This window comes from Lacerta agilis, chromosome 1 (genome assembly GCF_009819535.1).
Source record: "Lacerta agilis isolate rLacAgi1 chromosome 1, rLacAgi1.pri, whole genome shotgun sequence".
Taxonomy (NCBI): Eukaryota; Metazoa; Chordata; class Lepidosauria; order Squamata; family Lacertidae; genus Lacerta; species Lacerta agilis.
In genome coordinates this window covers 13,812,757-13,835,580 of record NC_046312.1, presented here as the reverse complement: position 1 = coordinate 13,835,580, position 22,824 = coordinate 13,812,757, and the positions used below count along the sequence as shown (strand labels likewise).

The 22,824-nt window shown below is 45.6% G+C and overlaps 1 protein-coding gene across 2 annotated transcripts in view; it reads left to right on the top strand.

Moving 5' to 3' along the window:
- The window catches only part of TNFAIP2 (TNF alpha induced protein 2), a 28,468-nt gene extending 6,399 nt beyond the window's left edge, over window positions 1–22,069 (top strand). For both annotated transcript variants that reach the window (XM_033139159.1, XM_033139170.1), the window contains exons 2-12: window positions 254–641; window positions 3,321–3,960; window positions 6,115–6,229; window positions 8,089–8,211; window positions 10,021–10,121; window positions 10,320–10,415; window positions 12,504–12,624; window positions 15,025–15,147; window positions 16,719–16,874; window positions 18,974–19,095; window positions 21,419–22,069. In XM_033139159.1, coding sequence (XP_032995050.1) covers window positions 263–641; window positions 3,321–3,960; window positions 6,115–6,229; window positions 8,089–8,211; window positions 10,021–10,121; window positions 10,320–10,415; window positions 12,504–12,624; window positions 15,025–15,147; window positions 16,719–16,874; window positions 18,974–19,095; window positions 21,419–21,557 — 2,115 coding nt within the window. In that variant the 5' untranslated portion in view covers window positions 254–262 and the 3' untranslated portion in view covers window positions 21,558–22,069. The remainder of the gene's footprint in view (window positions 1–253; window positions 642–3,320; window positions 3,961–6,114; window positions 6,230–8,088; window positions 8,212–10,020; window positions 10,122–10,319; window positions 10,416–12,503; window positions 12,625–15,024; window positions 15,148–16,718; window positions 16,875–18,973; window positions 19,096–21,418) is intronic.
- The last annotated feature ends 755 nt before the right edge of the window (window positions 22,070–22,824 follow it).

Genomic DNA, 22,824 nt, shown 5'->3' with positions numbered 1-22,824 from the left:
TTGGAGGGTATGAGAACATCACTCAGATAAGTGAACTTGTATGTGTCACAAATGACACAGTGTCCACTGAAAGTGCTATTGTGCTACTAAATATTTAAATAAGTAGCAGCTTTTTTCACTGTTTTGTTAAACACAGGAGCTGGTCACTGGGCTTTTATTCCTATGTCTAACCTTTGACCATTGGATGGTCTTCCTTTTTGGCTTCTTGAATGCAAATCCTGCAACCTGACAACGTCTTAATTGTGATTTGCAGGCTTAGAAGATGATGGGAATGAAAATGTTCACCATATTCTCTACCAGTCCTGTAAAAGCTGAGGATTCAAAACCTAAGGTCAAAAGTGAGGTTCCCAAGCCTTCGACGTCTTCCGAATCAGAATTTGACTCCACGTCGATCGAATCCTCGACAGAAGAAGCTCCGCCGAAGGACAAGGTGAAAACTGAAAGTCATGGGTTGCCTTCGAAAACCAGTGTCGCATGCCATTGTACTCCTGAGCAAAACAACAAGAAGAAAAAGAAGAGGAAACCATTGCAGGAAAAACTAATTGGTGGTCTGATGTACTTTGCACTTGGGGAAAACAGAATAAAACCCTTAGGAGCAGAGAAGGACCCTTCAAACAAAAAAGAAAGCAAACCAGTTACAGGTACAGTATGACCACCCAGAAGGACCACCTGCCCCCAACATACTGTAAATTTGTCCATCAGTTAAGATTCACTTCTGACCAAAGTTATTGGTCTGTTAGAGCAAGGGTTTCCAACATGGTGCTCATGGGCGCAACGGTGCCCTTTTGCGTATGTTTCCAAGTGTATAAAATACATTTAGAAATGCATACTTAGAGGAAAAAAATGTTTTATAAAATGTTTTCTTATATAATAAAGAAAACGCATTCAAAAGCACGTACTTATATACGTATTTAAATACAGATTTAAAAAAACCCCATAAGTTTGATGTGGAAAGAGGATTGAACAGAGTTATGAATCAACACACATGAACTTGGCATGGGCTGATCCCTCCATCCCTAGGTATTAAGAGTATTTCTCCTTCCTGTGTCACTCATCTAAAAATGCAAGAGGAGAAGGCAATAGAGCCCCGTGCATGGCAAAAGAAAGCTAGCACATCAGGGGAAAGTTTCCAGTTCAACCCTTTGCTTGCTTTGCTCATTTTCTACTTGCAGGGAATCACAGACTCAAAGGGAGTGAGGACTCATTAGGACCCACAGCTTCAGGTGTTGAAGCTAGAGGCAGGAAGCAGTATATAGGGGTTTGTGTGAACAGCCCCTCCGAGAGATTGCTGCATGCCACATGTAGCATTTTTTAAGTGCTTTACAGAAATAAGCAAGGAACCACAAATGCGCTCGCCAATGGCGAGCACCACTTTTGCTCTGGGAGAGCACAAAGAGAGACTCTTCCCTTCTCCCAGGCCTGGAGAAGAGCGAGGGCTCTCTCTCCGTGATGCCAGGCTTTCAGAAGCATAAGAGAATGGCACTACCAATTCTGCTCTGAACCTCAGAAGGCCCTTGGAAAACTGTGAGACTCCTTGCTCTCCTGTATATATATGAGAAATAGTGTGTTTTGATGCATTTCCCCCCTAAAATCAGCTTCTATCCCATATTAAAACTTAAGGCATAGGAAGTCATTCATGCCCACTGGTGTGGACAAAGAGTGGGCAACTTGTAAATACATCCAGCCGTGCTGAACAGTATAACGATAAGCAGAAGTGATTTGAAATGCTGCAGCAGCATCGACTTAGCTGTGTTTTAAGCTAGGGATGTGTACACATCCTTAGTGTACGCCAGAGTTTCCCAAACCTGGGCCTCCAGCAGTTTTTGGACTACAACTCCCATCATCCCTAGCTAGCAGGACCATTGGTCAGGGATGATAGGAACAGTAGTCCAAAAACAGCTGGAGACCCAAGTTTGGGGAAACTCTGGTGTACGCTAAGGCAGGAACTCAAATACCCACCCCAGCTTGGGCATGACAGTCCTGAGCTCACTGCCTTGAGCTCATTGTAATGTCTGAAGACTCCATGCCCTCCCTTGGCAGAGGAAGAGTCCTGGCAAGATCAAATTCTTTTTTTAACAATAATTTTTATTTTTCAATTATATCAAATTACAGCCAATTAAACATCTACACACAAATTGCATAAATCAGTGCTCTGCCGAGCTACGACTCCCCTCCCTCTCGTCAGCAGGTTTTCTAGTCCATTCTCATCGCGCAGTTTTTACCACTTCAGTCTATTGAACTATTTGTTGTTGTTGTTCAGTCGTTCAGTCGTGTCCGACTCTTCGTGACCACATGGACCAGAGCACGCCAGGCACGCCTATCCTTCACTGCCTCTCGCAGTTTGGCCAAACTCATGTTAGTAGCTTCGAGAACACTGTCCAACCATCTCATCCTCTGTCATCCCCTTCTCCTTGTGCCCTCCATCTTTCCCAACATCAGGGTCTTTTCTAGGGAGTCTTCTCTTCTCATGAGGTGGCCAAAGTACTGGAGCCTCAACTTCAGGATCTGTCCTTCTAGTGAGCATTCAGGGCTGATTTCTTTGAGAATGGATAGGTTTGATCTTCTTGCAGTCCATGGGACTCTCAAGAGTCTCCTCCAGCACCATAATTCAAAAGCATCAATTCTTTGGCGATCAGCCTTCTTGATGGTCCAGCTCTCACTTTCGTACATTACTACTGGGAAAACCATAGCTTTAACTATAAAGACCTTTGTCGGCAAGGTGATGTCTTTGCTTTTTAAGATGCTGTCTAGGTTTTTCATTGCTTTTCTCCCAAGAAGCAGGCGTCTTCTAATTTCGTGACTTTTGAACTATGTGAAAGGTTTATTCCAATCCTACTAGTGTTTTCAAACTTCCTCGATTCAATCTTAAATAATCCACAAATTTACTCCAATCTCTTTGAAGCCTTGAGTCATCCTGGTTTCTGACCCTGCCGGTCAGTTTTGCAAGTTCAGCATATTCCACCATCTTCGTCTGCCACTCATCAATCGTTGGTAATTCCTGTAATTTCCACTTTTGAGCAAAAAGTATTCTTGCAGCAGTTGTTGCATACATGAACAATCTTTGATCCTTCTTAGCTATCTCTTCCCCCATCAAACCCAACAAAAAGGCCTAAGATCAAATTCTCTCTGGCTACCAGTTACTGGAAACAATAACATAAATTGCTGGAAACAGTGAGATGACATCTATCATTTCTGCTATCAAATTATGAGCTGTGCATACATCTACTGGTACTGCAAGATGTAAGTTAAATGCATGGACAAATGAAAATTGAATCTGAATTTTATTGGGTACCAAGTTGTTCTTCCTTTTGTTTTGCCAGCTGACCAAATCAGGGAGCTGATTAAAGATCAAAGATTCTTCGATGCCAGCCAACATCTCCTAGCCATGGAGAGGGAATGCAGCAGTGACTCTGGCAGCAAGCGCACAGAGGACAATGTTGACCATCAGAGTGAAATTGAAGATCTGTTTGGGCTTTTGAAGCAAGAGGTCCTCAGGATCATACGTTCGTCTGTTAGCATCGCACAGGCTGAGCCAGAACTCCTGAGGGATGCAGTGAGGACAATAGCAGAACAGGTGGAGGAGGACAGGAGATGCACATTGGAAGAAAAGGCATCTGGGAAAGCTGTGCGTTGCCGGCCCAGGAGATGGAAGGACGAGTGGAGGAGTACAGTTCAGGAGTCCGTAACCGACAGAATGAAAGAGCCTCTCTTTGACAGCAACGAGGGCCTCTCAACAACCGCCCACAGCTTCCTGCACATGGGGAAGACTATGAAAGATGACCTGATCACTGTGGTGAAATACATCAAGTGCCACTACCCGGAGGACTTTCAAGTGTGCAGCACCTATGCGCAGTTCTACCACCGATGCTTCTCTTCTCAGCTCGAGATGGTTGCTCAGTTCGAACTGGGCAGGAAGGACACTTACCTCCTCCTCACCTGGGTGCAGAATATCTATCCAAAGTAAGTAGCGGTTTTGCCCTGTGTCCGGGTAACACTGCAAGTCTGGCTATCCCCAAAGCAGACAGTGTGCCTCTCTGTTCGCTGGTTGAACCGTTTCCCACACCTCAACACCTACCATCCAAATTCTGCGTCAAACAAACGCCGCAGGTAGCTGGTTCATAAGGAGTCAGCCCATTAGTGCGTCTAACTGTCAGTCGCTCTCAGGGTTTCAGACAGAGATATTACTCAGGTCTACCTTTTCCATGCGAAGAGTGTGCTCTACAACCGAGGTATTCTGGGCTTTCCCCTTTACACTCTCCACTCAAAATGAGTTGTGCTGTTGACTTGGTTTTGGCTCAGAACATCTGCTTTGCATGGAAAAGCCTCTGCTTCAATCCCCAACCTCTCCACGCAGGTCTGGGAATGTGCCCTGTCAGAAATCCTGGAGAGGCTCTGTCAGTCAGCGTAGACAGAACTGAGCCAGATGCACCAATGGTCTGACTCAGCAAAAGGCAGCTTCCTATGTTCCTCGAACCAGTAAAAGAGATGGAAAGTTGCTTGATTGTGCTCAGTTCAATGCTGAAAGAACACTGCAGAAAATGGAACTGAGGGATGAGATTCGAAAACATGTTTTGCATGTTTACTAGGGCTTACAGGTCTTCTTTCTCCCACGGCAGGCTTTTGTCCTACACCCTTAAAAAATGATGGTTCTGAAGGTTAAGGGAACTGGAGAAGCAGAATTGAAACAATCCAGGCATCCAATGACATGTAGGCATGTTTTAGTGGGGGGAGGGGTGTACAATGCAGGAGAGGCTGAGCCAGGGCGAACAGTAACTGAGCAGAACAGCTTCCTGTACATCATCTGATCTAGTATATGAAGCAATGTCCTTTGCTTTGTTGATCAGAATGGGGGGGACAGGGCTCAACTGACTGTGGCATGTTCTGCTGCTGCACATTTGGATCCTTTTGGTGGTGATGAGAAAATATATACCGTATTTTTTCTGTGTATAACACGCCCCTGTGTAAAAACCATCCCTATTTTTTGGGACTCCAAATAAAGAAATCCACCATATGTACTATCTGAGTATAAGACGACACCCCCCCCCCAATTTTAAACTTGAAAAAATAAGGAGGGAAATATTGTCTTATACACAGAAAAATACGGGGTATATATATATATATATGACACCCATTTTGATTCTAATGGGAATCATTAAGCAACGGTTTGCAGCAGCATGAGGGTATGGCTAAACATTTCAAATATTTCTGGTAACCCAGTTGCCACTAGGTCAGGTTCGAAATTCTTGTGTTAATTCGCAAAGCCCTATATAACTTGGTCCCGAAGTTCCTTACAGACTGCCTGATTCCTTGTGCTCCACCTTGATCACTGGGGTCTTTTCATGGGGCACTTTTGGGGATCTCACATGCCCCTGAGATTTGGCTTCAGGGTGGCAGGCCCTGTTTCCCACAGGCATCTGGTTGGCCACTGTGAGAGCAGGATGCTGGACTAGATGGGCCCTTGGCCTGATCCAGCGGGCTCTTCCTATGTCCTTATGACTACAGAGAGCCAGTGTGGTGTAGTGGTTAAGAGTGGTAGACTCGTAATCTGGGGAACCGGGTTCGCGTCCCTGCTCCTCCACATGCAGCTGCTGGGTGACCTTGGGCTAGTCACACTTCTCTGAAGTCTCTCAGCCCCACTCACCTCACAGAGTGTTTGTTGTGGGGGAGGAAGGGAAAGGAGAATGTGAGCCGCTGTGAGACTCCTTCGGGTAGTGATAAAGCGGGATATCAAATCCAAACTCTTCTTCTTCTTGCTTGAACTCCAATTCCCTTTTGGATTTCTTGTGTGTTGAAAAGCAGTCCCATTCAGCTCTCTTAACAAGTCCTTTAAAATCCTTTTCCCACCACTGTTTCGGTGCCTCGTGCAAAGTACTGTGCTTGAGTGCCCAGTAAAGAATTTGCCAGGATCAGCTGTTTGCTCAAGGCTGTGAACAAGTCAGAAATGTAAAAACACTGGCTATACAACGTAGACCGGCTTCACATCGGAGCCAAGTATTCTGTGGCTTTGTAGTCAAGTCTGCTTTCACATCTGTTGTTCTTTGGGAAGCGGAAGCGGAATAAGCAGCTGCCATGAACTGCAAGGGATGTGAATGTGATCTTCTTTTGTCATTTCAGTGAAATCATAAACCATCCCATTTTAGCGAAAGACTTAGACAAAGCCCATCTCGAAAGCCTTTTGCCGCTCAGGCAGATCAAACAGTTTGAAGCAGCGTACCTGACTAACGAAGTGGTAAGAGGCCTGTTTGTTTTTTATTCGTAATCTGTCCAGGTAAAACGGTTACAAAACGGTTTTTGTAGTCCACCCAGTTTGTGTTTGAGCAAATAAGAGTGCCTTTTCACTTTCTGCTTTTCTGTTTATTGTGGCCCCTTTTGTGTTGTAAATAGGAGGTCCCAAAGTAAGAGGGTGTGTTGTGCAATACAGGAGTTGGCCAGGCCTCACCCAAGGCAGGCACAATTGTCCGCTGGTGTGAGCTGGAGTCCAATCATAGCTGCTGCTCAGGGTGGGCTCAGGTTCCCTGCGCTAAAATAATGTGACTGCATCATTTATTTAAAAATCTTGTACATGAAATGAAAGTCTGTGTTGTGGGGGGAGGGAGAATTGTGAGACGGAGCTGGGGAACTGCTGTGATTGTGCAAGGTCACAACCTCCGGCTTTCTGCAGAAGAACTTGGAAGGCTGTCTAAAGGGGAAGAGGTGACTTGCAGAAAATTGCACCTTTTACATTTGCAAAATGCCTTGCAAACATTCTCCCAAGCACACAGGAGCTGAATTTGAAGCAAATCTCTCTCTCATTCTCCCCAACTATCCATGTTCTATTTTTGTTAGTGGTTGTGGAAGCAGGGATTCCCTTCTTCTTCTTCTTCTTCTTCTTCTTCTTCTTCTTCTTCTTCTTCTTCTTTTTCTATGCCACTTTTTGTTCCAAAGCGGCTTACAATCAAAAGATAAAAATAACATAATGGAACATCACGAATACAGAGAGCCAGTGTGGTGTAGTGGTTAAGAGTGGTAGACTTGTAATCTGGGGAACCAGGTTCGCGTCTCCGCTCCTCCACATGCAGCTGCTGGGTGACCTTGGGCTAGTCACACTTCTCTGAAGTCTCTCAGCCCCACTCACCTCACAGAGTGTTTGTTGTGGGGGAGGAAGGGGAAGGAGAATGTTAGCCGCTTTGAGACTCCTTTGGGTAGTGATAATGCGGGATATCAAATCCAAACTCCTCCTCCTCCTCTTCTTCTTCTTCTTCTTCTTCTTCTTCTTCTTCTTCTTTTACAGCATAAATCGTATGGAATACTTAACAAATATCAGTAAAACAATCCCAAATCCCAAATAAAACAATTACCATCTATGTAGCACTATTAACAAAACAACTAAAAAATAAGCTAACCATCACAGTTACACCAAAAATCATATTATAGGATTCACAAAGTACAACAGCATTCGTATCTATAAAACAACATTAACAAAATAGCAACAAAACAAAGTGTTGAATTTGTACATGTGCTCTCCCCTCCGCCATGACTCATAAACTTTCATTCTATTCAACGCATCAAAATACACCAGCATACAAATGCCCCCTTTCTATGTAAAAATTTGTGATTATTGTTGGAAGATTTTTATTTATTTATTTTTTTAAATGGGGTTTATAATCTGCCCTTCACCATATATAGTTCCAGGCTAGGGAAACACACAATAAAACAGGAAATAACAACACTCTAAAATCAGTATTCAGAACATTAAATGATAATTATACAATCACAAACAGCATTCCATGTGAACAGGCAAACAAAAGACAGGTGAAAGAGCTCATAGCGGCAAATCTCATTCCCTCCCAAAGGGGACGGCTGAACAGGTGAAAAGAAGGACAGAGCTCCTGGCCCTTTAATAGTTGTGTAGAAGCTACTTGTGCTGAAATGTCCCTTTCTATGCAACTAAATGTGTAGGAGTCCCGCCCTCTTTTGCATCTGGTCAACTTAAAGTTGAATCCTGGACCTGAAGACCCTTCAGGCACTTTTGATTGGCTCTGCTTTTGGTGACAGAGTAACTGAAATGTGCTAATCTGTGTTTTGGTGTCTTCTTCTTTCCTTATAAAGGATGCTGCTAAACGCTCCCTGGCTAACTGTCTGCAACTGGAAGTCAAGAAGTGGGCAGAGGGAAACAAGCCACCAAAACTAGCTGGTCACTATCACAGTGAACTTCATATAGATGCCATCCAGGTAATAATGTGTGTGTGTGTGTATGTGTGTGTGATATATATGAAATACACAGAGAGAGAGAAATACACAGAGTTACACCATCAGTTGTTTCAAATAAATGCTTTCCTTCTGCATAGGGAACTTATCTCACTTGCCCTTGCCTGAATTCAAATTTGGATTTAGTATTATGTCAGTCAGTCCCAACAGATCCTGGAAGTCGATAAAATTTGTCCCCTGAAATAGGGGAGCCTCCCTCCCCCCCAAAAAACCTCATCTTAAAAGGCCATATTCTACAAATTCTCTGCAATAGGAATAAATGCTATTTGACTGTTTAAAGTGCCACCTCAAATTTATCTGATTAATCTCTGTAATAATAATAATAATAATAATAATAATAATAATAATAATAATAATAGTAATAATAGTAATAATAGTAATAATAGTAATAATAGTAATAATAGTAATAAATAATTTATTATTTATACCCCGCCCATCTGGCTGGGTCTCCCCAGCCACTCTGGGCAGCTTCCAACACAATATTAAAATACAATAATTCATCAGATATTAAAAGCTTCCCTAAACAGGGCTGCCTTCAGATGTCTTCTAAAAGTCTGGTAGTTGTTCTCTTTGACATCTGGTGGGAGGGTATTCCACAGGGCGGGTGCTACTACCGAGAAGGCCCTCTGCCTGGTTCCCTGTAACTTGGCTTCTCACAGCAAGGGAACCGCCAGAAGGCCCTCGGCGCTGGACCTCAGTGTCCGGGTAGATCGATGGAGGTGGAGACACTCCTTCAGATATACTGGACTGAGGCCATTTAGGGCTTTAAAGGTCAGCACCAACACTTTGAATTGTGCTCGGAAACGTACTGGGAACATTTGTCAGAGATCAGCTGAGGATATAAACTGCATGGTCGGGCCGGTGAGGTGACATATCTAGAACCAAGTGAAACAGTCCCACCTTTGATGGAAAACAGCATTGCAGCAGAGGGCAGGAGTTCGCACCCTCGTCCCTTTTTGTCCCTCCTTCCTGTTGCCATTTTCCTTTATCTCCTATGTGCTTATCATATTGCACAGCCACATTCCCACACCCAATGCATAGCTGGATGCACTTGAGGAATGCTGGAATAGTAGATTGATGTCCCTTCCAACTCTTACGATTCTAAATCCCGTTAAAATCATTGGGAAGTGAAGCACAATTCTGCGTATGTTGAATGGGACTTACTGCTTGGCACACTCAACCATCTGAGTTTGCACTTAGAGGGAATGAGAAGGATAGCTGACCTAAGACCTGCGGATGAAGGGTGGTACACAAATTAAATAAATAAAGAATGATCAAAGAATCAGAGCAACTGAACAGAAATTGCTTGAAACCACTGGAGGGGAGGGTGGCACTGGTCTATCCATGCCTCTGTCAGTAGAGCATGCAGCTCTCAATCTCAGGGAAGAAGAAGAGGAGTTTGGATTTGATATCCCGCTTTTCACTACCCGAAGGAGTGGGGCTAAGAGACTTCAAAGAAGTGTGACTAGCCCAAGGTCACCCAGCAGCTGCATGTGGAGGAGTGGAGACACGAACCCGGTTCCCCAGATTACGAGTCTACTGCTCTTAACCACTACACCACACTGGTTCAAGCCCCACGTTGGGAAAAAAGATTCCTGCATTGAAGGGGGTTGGGCTAGATGACCCTCAGGGTCCCTTCCAACTCTGCAAATCTGTGGAATCTTTGGAATCCAGCCCACCACTGTTCTTATGTTCTTAATTATGGATTTCCGGATATTAAAGTAGGAGCTGCAGTGGTGACTCTTGGAATTGTGTGTGTGTGTGTTTTTGTAGATTATCCACAACAAACAAAAAGAAGCTGAAGGCATTACCACAGAGCTTGCCAAGCAAATGTCAACGCTGGTTTTTGAAGAGCTCCTGACCTTTCTGAAAAGGTAGGATAGCAAGATCACGAAGGAATGCATTTCAGATCATGTCAGTGCAGGCTCTGAATCAGAGGCCAGCTTTCTCGATAATAATTTTTATTAGTTTTCAGTTACCATAATCCAGTAATAGCCTCATTATATCAACACCGAATTATATACGGATGCCAACTTTCTAACCCTTATCTCATTCTTCCGCTGCCTCTCTAGCTACAAGAAGGCACTGGACATTTTCATGAAGGAGAAAAAGAACCAATACTTTGAAGCGACAGTAATTACAAACATGAACAGTTGCTTGGGTTTTCGGTAAGTAATGAATGGCAACACTATCGTTTTGCAATACACATAGTGGGAGGGCCAAGCACATGGGAGTTGTGATAACTGGGACTGATGGGAGTTGGAGTCCAAAACGTCTGGTGGGCACCAGCTTGGCGAAGGTTGTCACAGAGGGTCAGCCAGTCTTAATTTAGGCCAGAATTTCATGTTTCCCCATGGCCAGTACTGAATGCCTCTGCAGACATATAAATGACTGGCATCTATAAAATGATTCATACTTCAGTTGTCCAACCCAGTTCCAGAAGACGGAAGCTTTGTTTATGTAATGAATATGGTCAAACGGATCAACTTCACCAATGGTACAGTGCCAGATTGCATCCCTGCAGGGCGGGTTGCAGTGTTTCAGTGGGGACCCCATTATTATTGTTTTTAAATTACTATTTTGAATGCAAGTCAAACATGCAGCTCACAAGTACCATCTGAAAAAAGACACAATCTTCCTTTCATAAATAGGAAGGAACACTTTTCCTAATCTGATTTTCCACACCAGCCATTTTAAGGGTTCCCCTGAGCACGTTCCCCTAACCCGTTTCCTGCAAACATTTAAAAGGAAATAAAATGTTAATCAGTCCGGGCGAAGGTTCATTACTTGCCTATGAGAGATGTTGTATATTGGCCAAGAGGGAAGCTCCACCTCTGCCATAAATCCATCAATTTAAACAAAGTAAAAAATAAAAAAATAAAAAATCCTTCCAGTAGCACCTTAGAGACCAACTAAGTTTGTTCTGAAGAAGTGTGCATGCACACAAAAGCTCATACCAAGAACAAACTTAGTTGGTCTCTAAGGTGCTACTGGAAGGATTTTTGTATTTTTTATTTCGTTCTTTGATTATGGCAGACCAACACGGCTACCTACCTGTAACTGGATCCCAGGGGCGTTCTTAGCCCCTTGGCTGCCGGGGGCGGGAAGCCAAGAGGCACCCCTGGGGACGGGGCATCGTGGTGTGTGCATGCGTCATGACGTCATGACGCACGTCACGCCCCGCCCCCGGGGGTGCCGGGTGGTGGATTCGGGAGACTCCCGAAGCCGCCGCCTAGCGGCGGCACCCCATCATACCGCAGCTGCTCGTGTCTGCGTGAGCAGCCGCTGCACGAAGGGGTGCTGGGCGGCGGATTCAGGAGTCTTTGCGGGCTGCAAAGACTCCCGAATCCGCCGCCCGGACTCCCTTGGCGGAGCGCAAGTCGGGGCAGGGAGAGGGACGGGCCAGCGAGGAGGGGTGTCCCTCCTCGCTGGCCCGCCCCTCTCCATGCCCCGGCTCCGCAAGCCAGCCAGCAGCGGAGCTCAGCAAAGAGGCAAGGGGCGGGCCAGTGAGGAGGTGGTGGCACCCCACCTCACTGGCCCGCCCCTTGCCTCCATGCCGAGCTCTGCCGCTGGAGGGGGGGCTATTTTCGGCGCTGCCGTGGCGGAGCCGCAGGGGCGGGCAGCGAGGGGGGGTGACACCCCTCCTCGCTGGCCGCCCCTGCGGCTCCACCCCAGCAGTGCCGAAAGTAGCCTAAAAAGAATTGTTTTTTTAAAAAAAAAATTAAGCCGCCCCCGATGAGTCACCCCCAGCAGGGGCGCTGCCCGGGGGCCCCCACCCTCTCCGCCCCTCCCTTGCTACGCCCCTGCTGGATCCATCAATTTAGTTTGCTGGACTTACATGACAAGGTCGCCCCACAGCGCAGGTGTCACTTGCCCGGCTATAACAAAAAAGAAGGGGTCCTGTGCCACTTTACAGGCAAGAAAACATAATTTGTTAATTTGTTTATGCTGGTTTTTCTTCTTCATTGCTTAGCAATTTGATGGCACTGGGTTCATTAGCATCCTACCGGGATGGCTCAGTCGGTAGAGCAGGGGACTCTTAATCTCAGGGTCGTGGGTTCAAACCCCATGTTGGGCAAAAGATTCCTGCATTGCAGGGGGTGATACTAGATGACACTTGGGGTCCCTTCCAACTCTACAATTCTATCATTCTATGAGTTCATCAACTGCTGCTGCAAGAGCAGAGTTAAAGGCAGCAGGTGACATCATGAAACAACGGAAGGACAAACCACAGCTTCCTTCTTTCTTCCCTTCAGGTCCCACGCTGAAAAAACGCCGGGACAGGACTATATCAGAGTGAAAATTGTTAATGCCCTTAGTGACATTGAGACCGCTGGCTGTGATGTGCTCGTTCAATGCGTGGTTCAGGAACTGCAGGTAACCCTACTGCTGTGTGATACACCTCTGGGTTTGCCCTGTGGATAGCTCAATCAGCAGAGCATGAGACTTTTAACCTCAAGGTTGTGAGTTTGAGCCCCACGTTGGGCAAAAGATTCCTACATTGCACGGGGTTGGACTAGATGACCCTCATGGTCCCTTCTGACTCTACAATTCTATGATTCTAATCTACTGTATTGGAGGTGGCAGAACTGCCGTTCCCAGGACAACGGCACTCAGCCACTTAAAAGGGTGTGCATAGAAAGAGGATTAAAAGAAATAACTCACCACTCTGGAAACTTACACGGAGGGCAGTATAAAAAATTTAAAAATTTTTTTTATAAAGAATAAGGTGTCCAAAAACTCAGTTCTTGCTTTTCTCCTCCCTTCTGCGATTTGGGCATCAGGGCCAGGGTATCAACAGTTGCGCAATATTTTTTCTTGTCTGAGGCAAAGGGCATGGTGGCACCCTCTCCTTATTCCCACTGTACCAGTGGTTGAATCTTGCTTCAACCCTGGCAACACTTCAGAATAGCATCCTCCACTCTACGGACAGGCAGCTTAGTCTCTGTCCTCCAACAGAGAGGAGCAGCCGCTGCCGTTGCTGCTGTCCCCCAGCATCTGCCGCCTAAGGCGACTGCTTCACTTCGCCTAATGATGGGGCCGGCACTGCCCACAAGCCTGGAGAAGGTCGGCCTGATCTTGCCGTTCCTCTTCGCCATTGCAGCCGGCTTGCTCTGCTGCCTCTTGATCTGGTGCGGAAATGGGATGAGCAAGGAAACAACCGTACTGGGTGGAAGTGAGGAGGAGCTTCCACTACCTGCTTGCTCGTTGCCCCTGTCTGGGAAGCAAGTTGTCGCAAGGTGAGGTAGAGGAGCAGCCGCCGGCAACAACAGACTGATATGGTAATAAGACTAAGGGTGTGGGCCTACAGTGGGCGTCTTGCCCAAGGCCTCCACCCCAAATCTGGAGCCAGCACCGCCAGGTGAAAAAGAGGAAGGGTTTCCTGCACCTTTAAAAGCGGCTAACTATTGGTGGCTAACAGCGGCTTATGGATGGCGGCTAACAGATTGAGGTTGAATCCTGACAAGACAGAAGTACTGTTTTTGGGGGACAGGAGGAGGGCAGGTGTGGAGGATTCCCTGGTCCTGAATGGGGTAATTGTGCCCCTGAAGGACCAGGTGCACAGCCTGGGAGTCATTTTGGACTCACAGCTGTCCATGGAGGCGCAGGTTAATTCTGTGTCCAGGGAAGCTGTCTACCAGCTCCATCTGGTACGCAGACTGAGACCCTGCCTGCCTGCAGACTGTCTTGCCAGAGTGGTGCATGCTCTGATTATCTCCCGCTTGGACTACTGCAATGCGCTCTATGTGGGGCTACCTTTGAAGGTGACCCAGAAACTGCAATTAATCCAGAATGCGGCAGCTAGACTGGTGACTGGGAGTGGCCGCCGGGACCACATAACACCGGTCCTGAGAGATCTGCATTGGCTCCCGGTACGTTTCCAAGCACAATTCAAAGTGTTGGTGCTGACCTTTAAAGCCCTAAACGGCCTCGGTCCTGTATACCTGAAGGAGCGTCTCCACCCCCACTGTTCAGCTCGGACACTGAGATCCAGCGCCGAGGGCCTTCTGGCGGTTCCCTCGCTGCAAGAAGCAAAGCTACAGGGAACCAGGCAGAGGGCCTTCTCGGTAGTGGCGCCCGCCTTGTGGAACGCCCTCCCATCAGAGGTCAAGGAGATAAACAACTACCTGACATTCAGAAAATACCTGAAGGCAGCCCTTTTTAGGGAAACAAAATAGGAAATTCTGTCCAGTAGCACCTTAGAGACCAACTGCATGCACACGAAAGCTCATACCAAGAACAAACTCAGTTGGTCTCTAAGGTGCTACTGGACAGAATTTCCTATTTTGTTTCGACTATGGCAGACCAACACGGCTACCCACCTGTAACTGGAACTTTTAAGGGAAGTTTTTAATGTGTGATTTTTTTTATCTGATTTTTGTTGGAAGCCACCCAGAGTGGCTGGGGAAATCCAGCCAGATGGGCGGGGTACAAATAATAAATATTATTATTATTATTATTATTATTATTATTATTATTATTAGTGCCTGCTGAAATTCCCTCTTCTGCACAACTATTAACAGTGCAGGAGTCCTGTCCTCTCTTTGCATCTGGCCACCCAGCCTGGAAGGAGGAGGATTAGTGAGAATTGTCTGAGGTAACTGGTTGCCCTGCCCTCAGCAATCTTAGTAATGTAGCATGCCATATTATGAAAGACTTTGCAGTTCCTTTTTCCTAATATGAAAAGGTAGCAAAGTGCAAATGTAGGAAACTGCAAATGTAGGAAATTCTGTTCCAAAACCTGAACTGTTGCTGTTGTGTTGAACTTTCCCCCAGCCTATTTTTAGAAAGTTTACCCAGAGGAAATGGGCTTCCTGCACTGATATTATTGATGAAATCATAGCAACTGCCAGACATCACGTTTCTACGCTGAGAGCTCTCAAAGATCCTCTTCGCCAGGTAAGCTAATGAAAAGGGGGGAGCTTTATGTTTTTTCAAAGGCCGGCACTAGGATTCATCAGTTCCTGTAGCCTAAGGCTGAAAATGGGCAGTACAGCGGTACCTTGGTTTAAGAACAGCTTAGTTTATGAACAACTTGGATTAAGAACACTGCAAACCCGGAAGTAGGTGTTCTGGTTTGTGAACTTTGCCTTGGAAGCAGAACATGTTCCGCTTCCTGTTGAGTGTGTTCCATTTGTAAATTGGGTCCCCCGCTGCTATGAGAAAGCACGCCTTGGTTTAAAAACACTTTGGTTTAAGAACGGATTAAGTTCAGTCGTTCAGTCGTGTCCGACTCTTCGTGACCCCATGGACCAGAGCACGCCAGACATGCCTATCCTTCACTGCCTCTCGCAGTTTGGCCAAACTCATGTTAGTAGCTTCGAGAACACTGTCCAACCATCTCATCCTCTGTCGTCCCCTTCTCCTTGTGCCCTCCATCTTTCCCAACATCAGGGTCTTTTCCAGGGAGTCTTCTCTTCTCATGAGGTGGCCAAAGTACTGGAGCCTCAACTTCAGGATCTGTCCTTCCAGTGAGCACTCAGGGCTGATTTCTTTAAGGATGGATAGGTTTGATCTTCTTGCAGTCCATGGGACTCTCAAGAGTCTCCTCCAGAGGCACCATAATTCAAAAGCAATAAGAGAGTTTAAAATTGGGGAAAGGGTTCGGCACCTTTAAACCACCCTTCCTGCAACAACTTTGTTGATGTTCTGCAGGGATCGAAGCATTCACAGTTCTAGACCTTCTGCCGAGCCTCTTGAGTTTGGCTCAAAGAAGAGACCTCCTCCGTTTCATTTCTTTGACCTACCAAATCAGCTGTGCTCACTTATCATTCTCTACTGTTTGTTGTCCTTGACCTTTTTTTCAGTTTCAGAAGCTCAAGGGCTTGACCAAACCACAAGAGCCCTTTTCCTTTGAAAGCTTGCTTTTCATTCCAAAAAGCCAATGTAAACTCACAAGGGAAGGGTCATTCATTCAAATTTCCTACTTTTGTCTTCTTAAAATAATCTACTGAGCTAATGAAGTTAATTATGAGAGCCAACAGGCAACGTGCAGCAGGAACTCGTTCCCATCTGATAATTCTTATGCTTTGTACATCATTCGCGGTCATAACTCACTTGATGTTTATTTTTTCTGAAGTCCTTTTGGAACAAATTATGGTCTATTAAGAGAGCCCATAAGCTAACATGGTTACTATTCAATAACACACACACACACACACACACACACACACACACAAACAATGTTTCTGCATTTCAGCTATATAATTTAGAGAGGAGATGTTTTGTTGCTGCTATCATTAAACAATTGGGAAGTAAAATTCTTTGCAATCCAATACAGATCACTCAGGAGATCTTCCAGTAAACCCCAATCTGCCTTCTACCCCTTCCTGCTCTAAATAATTATAAAAAACCAGTTTGTTTTCAGAATAACCAGTTAGGCAAGTTTGGAAAGCTATATTGATTTGTGTGTGTCTTCTCTCTCCTTCATCTGATCGCAAAGGACTAACTGCTTGCTTCTTTTGCTGTAGGCTGTCATTGAGAAAATCCACTTCTTTCTGGTCCAAGAGTACATTTCAAGGCTTATGAAGAAGAAGGTTAGCTTGAGGACCCCAGAACTGCAAAAGAACTTGTCTGAACTTGTCCAACAGCATGCCTCTATTCTGTGCACCTTTTGCTTAGAAAATGTAAGTCTTGTTTTCCACCATGGGCTTTTCGGTCTCGACATGCCGCCCCTGACATTTAACAAGCTACTGCTGCAGCATGCTGTTAGGGAGAAATGTGATTCAGTTTGCATTAAAGATAAAACTACCTAATTTTCACTTTCTGAAACAATGCACGAAATGAAGCACAGCCACCCTTCAAATCTTACACTTCTCCAGATGTTGCCATGCAGTTCTCCAGCCAAGCAATGTTTACAGAAATGCATGTAGTGGGTGCATAAGAATACACATATTTGTGAAAATAATGTACAAAATTGCATTGCCTTGGAGAAGACTATTTGCAAAAATTCCTTTGTTGGGCAAAATCACTTACAAATCTATGTACAGTCATACCTCATGTTGCGAACGCTGCGGGTTACACATTTTCGGGTTGTGCTCTGCGCCGAACCCAGAAGTACCAGAATGGGTTACTTCCAGGTTTCGGCGCATACGCAGAAGCGCCAAATCACAACCCACACATGTGCAGACTGCGGGTTGCAGACGCTGCAGGTTGCGAACACGCCTCCCGCACGGATCGCGTTCGCAATTCGAGCGTCCACTGTATTAGGAGAAATTCACACCAAAGTGATGGTGAATTTTTGTGAGGGTTTTTCTTTTAAAGTAATCACAAACTGATGGGCAAATGTGGAGAACTGAAGATTAGAAAAAAATCAAAATTGATAGTCACCCATCGCTAGGTGCTATGAAACATTTTTTGTGCATAATACTCAGCACGTGTGGTTGGCAATAAGCCTTGTTTGACATCCTCATTTCTAGATAAGGGCAGGTCCAAATCATACATTTAAAGCACATCCAACGCATATTTAAAGCACATGCCTTCTCCAAAAGAATCCTGGGAACTGCAGTTCTCTGTACTCTTAACAAACTACAGTTCCCAGGATTCTTTGGGGAAGCCATTTGCTTTAAATGTATGGTTTGGATCATCCCTACACATGCACAGGCTGCAGCAAGAGAGCTGGCAAACAAAAATGGCAGGAAAGCTGAGGCTAGCCGGACTAGAACCCGCAGTCCAAGTTTAAGGAGTCCAAGATCAGGGCAAGGAAGAGATCAGAACCGCATGAAAGCCACACAGTTGCCCCAACAAGTTGGCATGCCCACCCACCAAGCTTTAAAGGTGTGCTTCCTCATGAGGCTCCTGGGCCTTGCGAGACTGTTGAGTGTGCAGACTGAACGGAGGTGGGTGCATCTGTTCCCAGGGACGGATGCGCCACCAGGTCCTGAGCATACAGGCCGGGTTCCTCTACCTCTAGTGGTGGGCTGGTGCTCTCCTTCCTTTGCTGTGCTCCAGTCTCCAGGGCTGAAGAAGGGAAATGGGATGCCTGCTTCCCCAGCCAGGGCTGCCATATCCCATCTCTTCCAGCTTCTGTGCCCTGGCCTCAACCCCCTCAGGTCATTCTCCGATTCCTCCTCCTCCATCTCAGCCTTCTGCTTCATCCTTGAGCCCAGCAGTGTCTCGGGACTCACAACTCTTGGCTTCCAGTGAACAAATTTTAGCAAAACATACCTTTGGCGAGATATATACCACATCTGTATATTAAGCTGTTAAAATATTATTTAAGGTGTATAATCTGATAACAAGTATCATGGTTATAATGGTGCCAGGTGTCTGCCTTCATATCCACATGCCTTCGGTGTGAAATGTAGACAAGTTAAGCTGGAGTGCCGCAGTCTGGAATTTCTGTGTACTTTTATAGGGCAGGGTATTGAGATGCAAGAAACATGAGCTGAAGGGGGGGCATTTTGAGGGTGCCAGATATTCGAAATCTGGCAAAGGTTGAAGTGTGCGTTTTGAAATGTTCTTTAGCAGGATAAATAAATAGAAACGTAGTTTTCAACCTGTTTGCCTTCATGGGACATGTTCCCAATATGGCTTGTCTGCCAAGAATCTCCTGAGCAGATTTTTTCAAATGTGGTGGGGAATCTGCCTTGAGGGTCTCAGGGTCTCCATAGCAGTCTAGCCCTTTCCAGCCTTGTGATTCTATATTTTGAGTATTTGGATGGCCTAATTTTTAACTGGGGATCTGCATGTTGACTGACTCAATGTGGTCCTTTTAACCTGATAGGGGTCCAATGCCAAATGGCTGGGATATGCTCTCCCAAGCCTAGCCGAAATCATCAAACTCCAAGGTACAGATACCGTCATGGTTGAAGTCGGTATGCTTGCCAGTAAATATCCAGATATCAGGTAAGAGGAAAAGAATTTATGACCTCACTTCTCGGGTTGCCAACACAGAGCCACCCTATGTAGGTCTCCTCAGATGCAGCCGTTCATTCAGTTTCTTGGACAGGTCCCTCATCCCTGAGCCTCACCAGTTTGCCTTCTGCGAAATGGGTATTTTATTGTGCTTTGTGAGGTCCAGTGTGTATGTTGGGTTGGGTCTGTGCCCCATGGCAGCCATTTTGTGGTGGTGCCCAAATGTACCCATGGGCCCCAAAAGGTTGGCAACTTCTGGGTTACTTGGAAACTATGAGCCAGTGTGGCAGCAGTGCCACACTTAGGTAAGATAGCTGGTTGCTGACTTTGAGCCACTGCCTCAGCACCACCCCCATGAAATAAGACACCACAAATTTGGTAAACTTGAGTAGTATAATCCAGCTAGGAAGTTTTTGCAGCAGGCAGACATAATTGCTGATACAATCACATGCCTGCCATCTTCACATGGCCAAAGCAGGCATAGGCAAACTCGGCCCTCCAGATGTTTTGAGACTACAATTCCCATCATCCCTGACCACTGGTCCTGTTAGCTAGGTATGATGGGAGTTGTAGTCCCAAAACATCTGGAGGGCCGAGTTTGCCTATGCCTGGTCTACAGCAGTGAAAGCATGAGACTGCTCCCTCAACAAACGCTTCTCGCTTCTCTTGCTTCTTCCAGACGTAGCCTGGCGAGGCCAAAATTAGGCCAAATGCACACTATAGCACCTTTAAAGCACAATCGTACCTTTTTTTGTAATGTTTTTATTTATTTTTCATGGTGCAGACGATACATTTTGAGAAAGCAATTGTTAAAACAGTAAACAACAAATAACTTGCCCTGATAAAATTACAGACTTTTGTTGTGCTGTGTAATAAAGCTTCGTTTGACTGCTCTAAGAGATCACGCCACAGTTTCCCACGAGTGTTGGGTGGATTCCTGCCTCAGTCTGAACAATTTACGTATTCAACAAACACTCGCCACATGTTATAAAAGGAAAAGGGGTTGCGTCTGCCCTTTGTCACTCTGGCCTGGCTTGTTAATTTCTCAGTCAATGCTGTTGACCGTACTCTAGTATCTACGTCCAGCCCAATGCCAGTTTTCCAACATCTGGCAGTAGTCATGGCTTCCCCCAAAGAATTCTGGGAGCTGTAGGTGCTGAGAGTTGCTAGGTCACCCCTATTACCTTCACAGAGCTACAATTCCCAGTTTAACAGTCAATCCCTCTTCCCAGGGAACTCTGGGAATTGCAGCTCTGCGGAAGCCGTGTCTATTTAAAGTGTTATCACATTTGCTTTAGCTGCATGGTGGGAATCTATTTCCACTTCAATGAAACAACACTTCCACACCTGGCATTTTGGTGGCGAATTGATACTCTAAATTAGAGTGCCAGTTCTCCACATCCCGTGCATTAAAAGGGTGCTTCTCATACTGATTGCTGCTAGTCCTCATGAGCGCAGGAGGCAGAGTTACTGTCAAGAGAACTGCAATGTTGGCTGTAAACTCCCCAGACAGGAAATACCCGTTGAACAACAATGTCCTTCCTCCTTTAGTCACATCCCGTCACTTGCTGCCTTTCCTGCTAGGAAAGACATGTAGAAACACTATTCAATACGTGTATCTTTTAATATTCTCATCTGTAGGGCAACCAAATTGATCAAGGGGGTGGATCAACTTCCCTATGAGGAAAGGTTGCAGAGTTCCAGTTTCCCCAGCCACTCTGGGCAGCTCCCAACAGAATATTAAAAACATAATGAAACATTAAAAACTTCCCTAAACAGGGCTGCCTTCAGATATCTGCTAAAAGTCAGGTAGTTGTTTATTTCCTTGACATCTGAAGAGGGGGCGCCACTACCAAGAAGGCCCTCTGCCTAGTTCCCTGCAACCGCACTTCTCGCAGTGAGGGAGCTGCCAGAAGGCCCTTGGCGCTGGACCTCAGTGTCCGGGCTGAACGATGGGGGTGGATGCGCTCCTTCAGGTCTACTACGCCGAGGCCGTTTAGGGCTTTAAAGGTCAGCACCAACACTTTAAATTGTGCTCGGAAACGTACTGTGAGCCAATGTAGGTCTTTCAGGACCGGTATTATATGGTCTCGGTGACCTGCTTGCAAACTTCCCACAGGTATCTTGGCCAGCCCCTGTGAGGACAGGATGCTGAACTAGATGGGACATTGGTCTGATTCCTGAAGGCTCTTCTTCGGTTCTGAGTTCAGAGAGTTGAGAGTCCCAGATTTGCTCTCTTTCGTTGAATATTTCTACTGCCTCTGTGTTGCTGTATCCTTTCAAATTCTGACGCTCCATGTTTCCTCTTTGACAGCAAGAAGCACCTGTCCGCCATCTTGTACATCAAAGGAAACTTGTCCAGCAATGAAACCAGAAGCATCCTGAGTGTGCTGGACATCGGCGTAACTGCTACCTTGCCCCACAAACATTTGTTTTCAACAATCAGGGTGTGATGAGCTTGCCTGTTGCCTCTTGCTTGACTCAAACAGCTGTCATTCATGGGAGACCTGAATTCAGCTCCAGCCTCCTTCCAGATTCAGCCACGTAGTTCAAAAACCAACCCCGGGTCCTAGTTTTGGGAAAAGGTGGCTTGATCTTTACGCTGCTACCAGAATGCCAGGATAAAATGGAAGTTGGCTGGCTCATTGCCTTAGAGGTCCCACCAGATTCAAGGTCTCGCGAAGCCTCCAGCATTTCCTCTGCTGCCTCGGTTTCCCCCATCTCGAAAATGGGATGGAATCTCTGTCAGGCTACCTCACCTGGGTGGTGCTGATGTGATGCCAAAGGGAAGCCCTCATTTCTTGGTCCTGGTTAAAGCACTTAACAGAAAAGCGCAGTAGCTCTTTGCACATGTTTCTTCCTTAAAGGGGAATAGAAAGAATCCTTTGTAAAATGGATGGAGGAAAATGGAAAAGTCCTCAAAATGTAAATAGCACTTGGAATATGGTCTTGATTTTTTATATTATTAAAAACTAAATGAAGTAGAAACTCACAAAAGCTGCTTCTTCTGTGAAAAGCCCTTTTGGGCTCTAGGTAGATGGCTGTGAAAACCACATGTAAAATTGCGGTGTTTTGCTTGATAGTATGTATTGATAACACACTAGCATCTTGATGACAGTCTGTGTGATATCAGGATTGCTGGTGGTGCGGCTTAGGGATTAGGTGCTACACTTGGACCTGGGTTCAAGTTTCTGCTTTGGACACAAAAGATGGTCTTCAAGCAAGTCACTCTGTCCCAGTATCTCTCTTTTTTTGTATTTCATTTCTCTTTTTTTAACCTTTTTTAAACCACTTTGATAGCGTCAGTCTGTGGAGCAGTTTGTAAATAAGATAAACAGCCAACCTCACAAGGTTATTGTGATAAAATCAATGAAGTATTTTCATGTACGCTGCCTTGAGCTGCTTGGAACAAGCAGGATACAAATGTTAATAATAATAATATTAATAATAATAATATTGTTAATGTATCTATAAAATGATTGTAAATATGCCACTGTACAGATGTTGCCCCAGTGTTTGCTTGCCAGTCTCCTGGTCCATAGTGATTGTTTTGCTATTCAGTTTTTGTTGGGGGTTTTTTTAGTTAATGGCATCCCAAGTTGCCATTGTATATACCAAGTTGTATAAAATAAAGATGCACTTACAATAATTAGTAAAAGTGTCATTGATCTTTTCCCATCCTCCAGCTTTTAGGAGCATGTTTTGAAAGCCAAGGGTAAG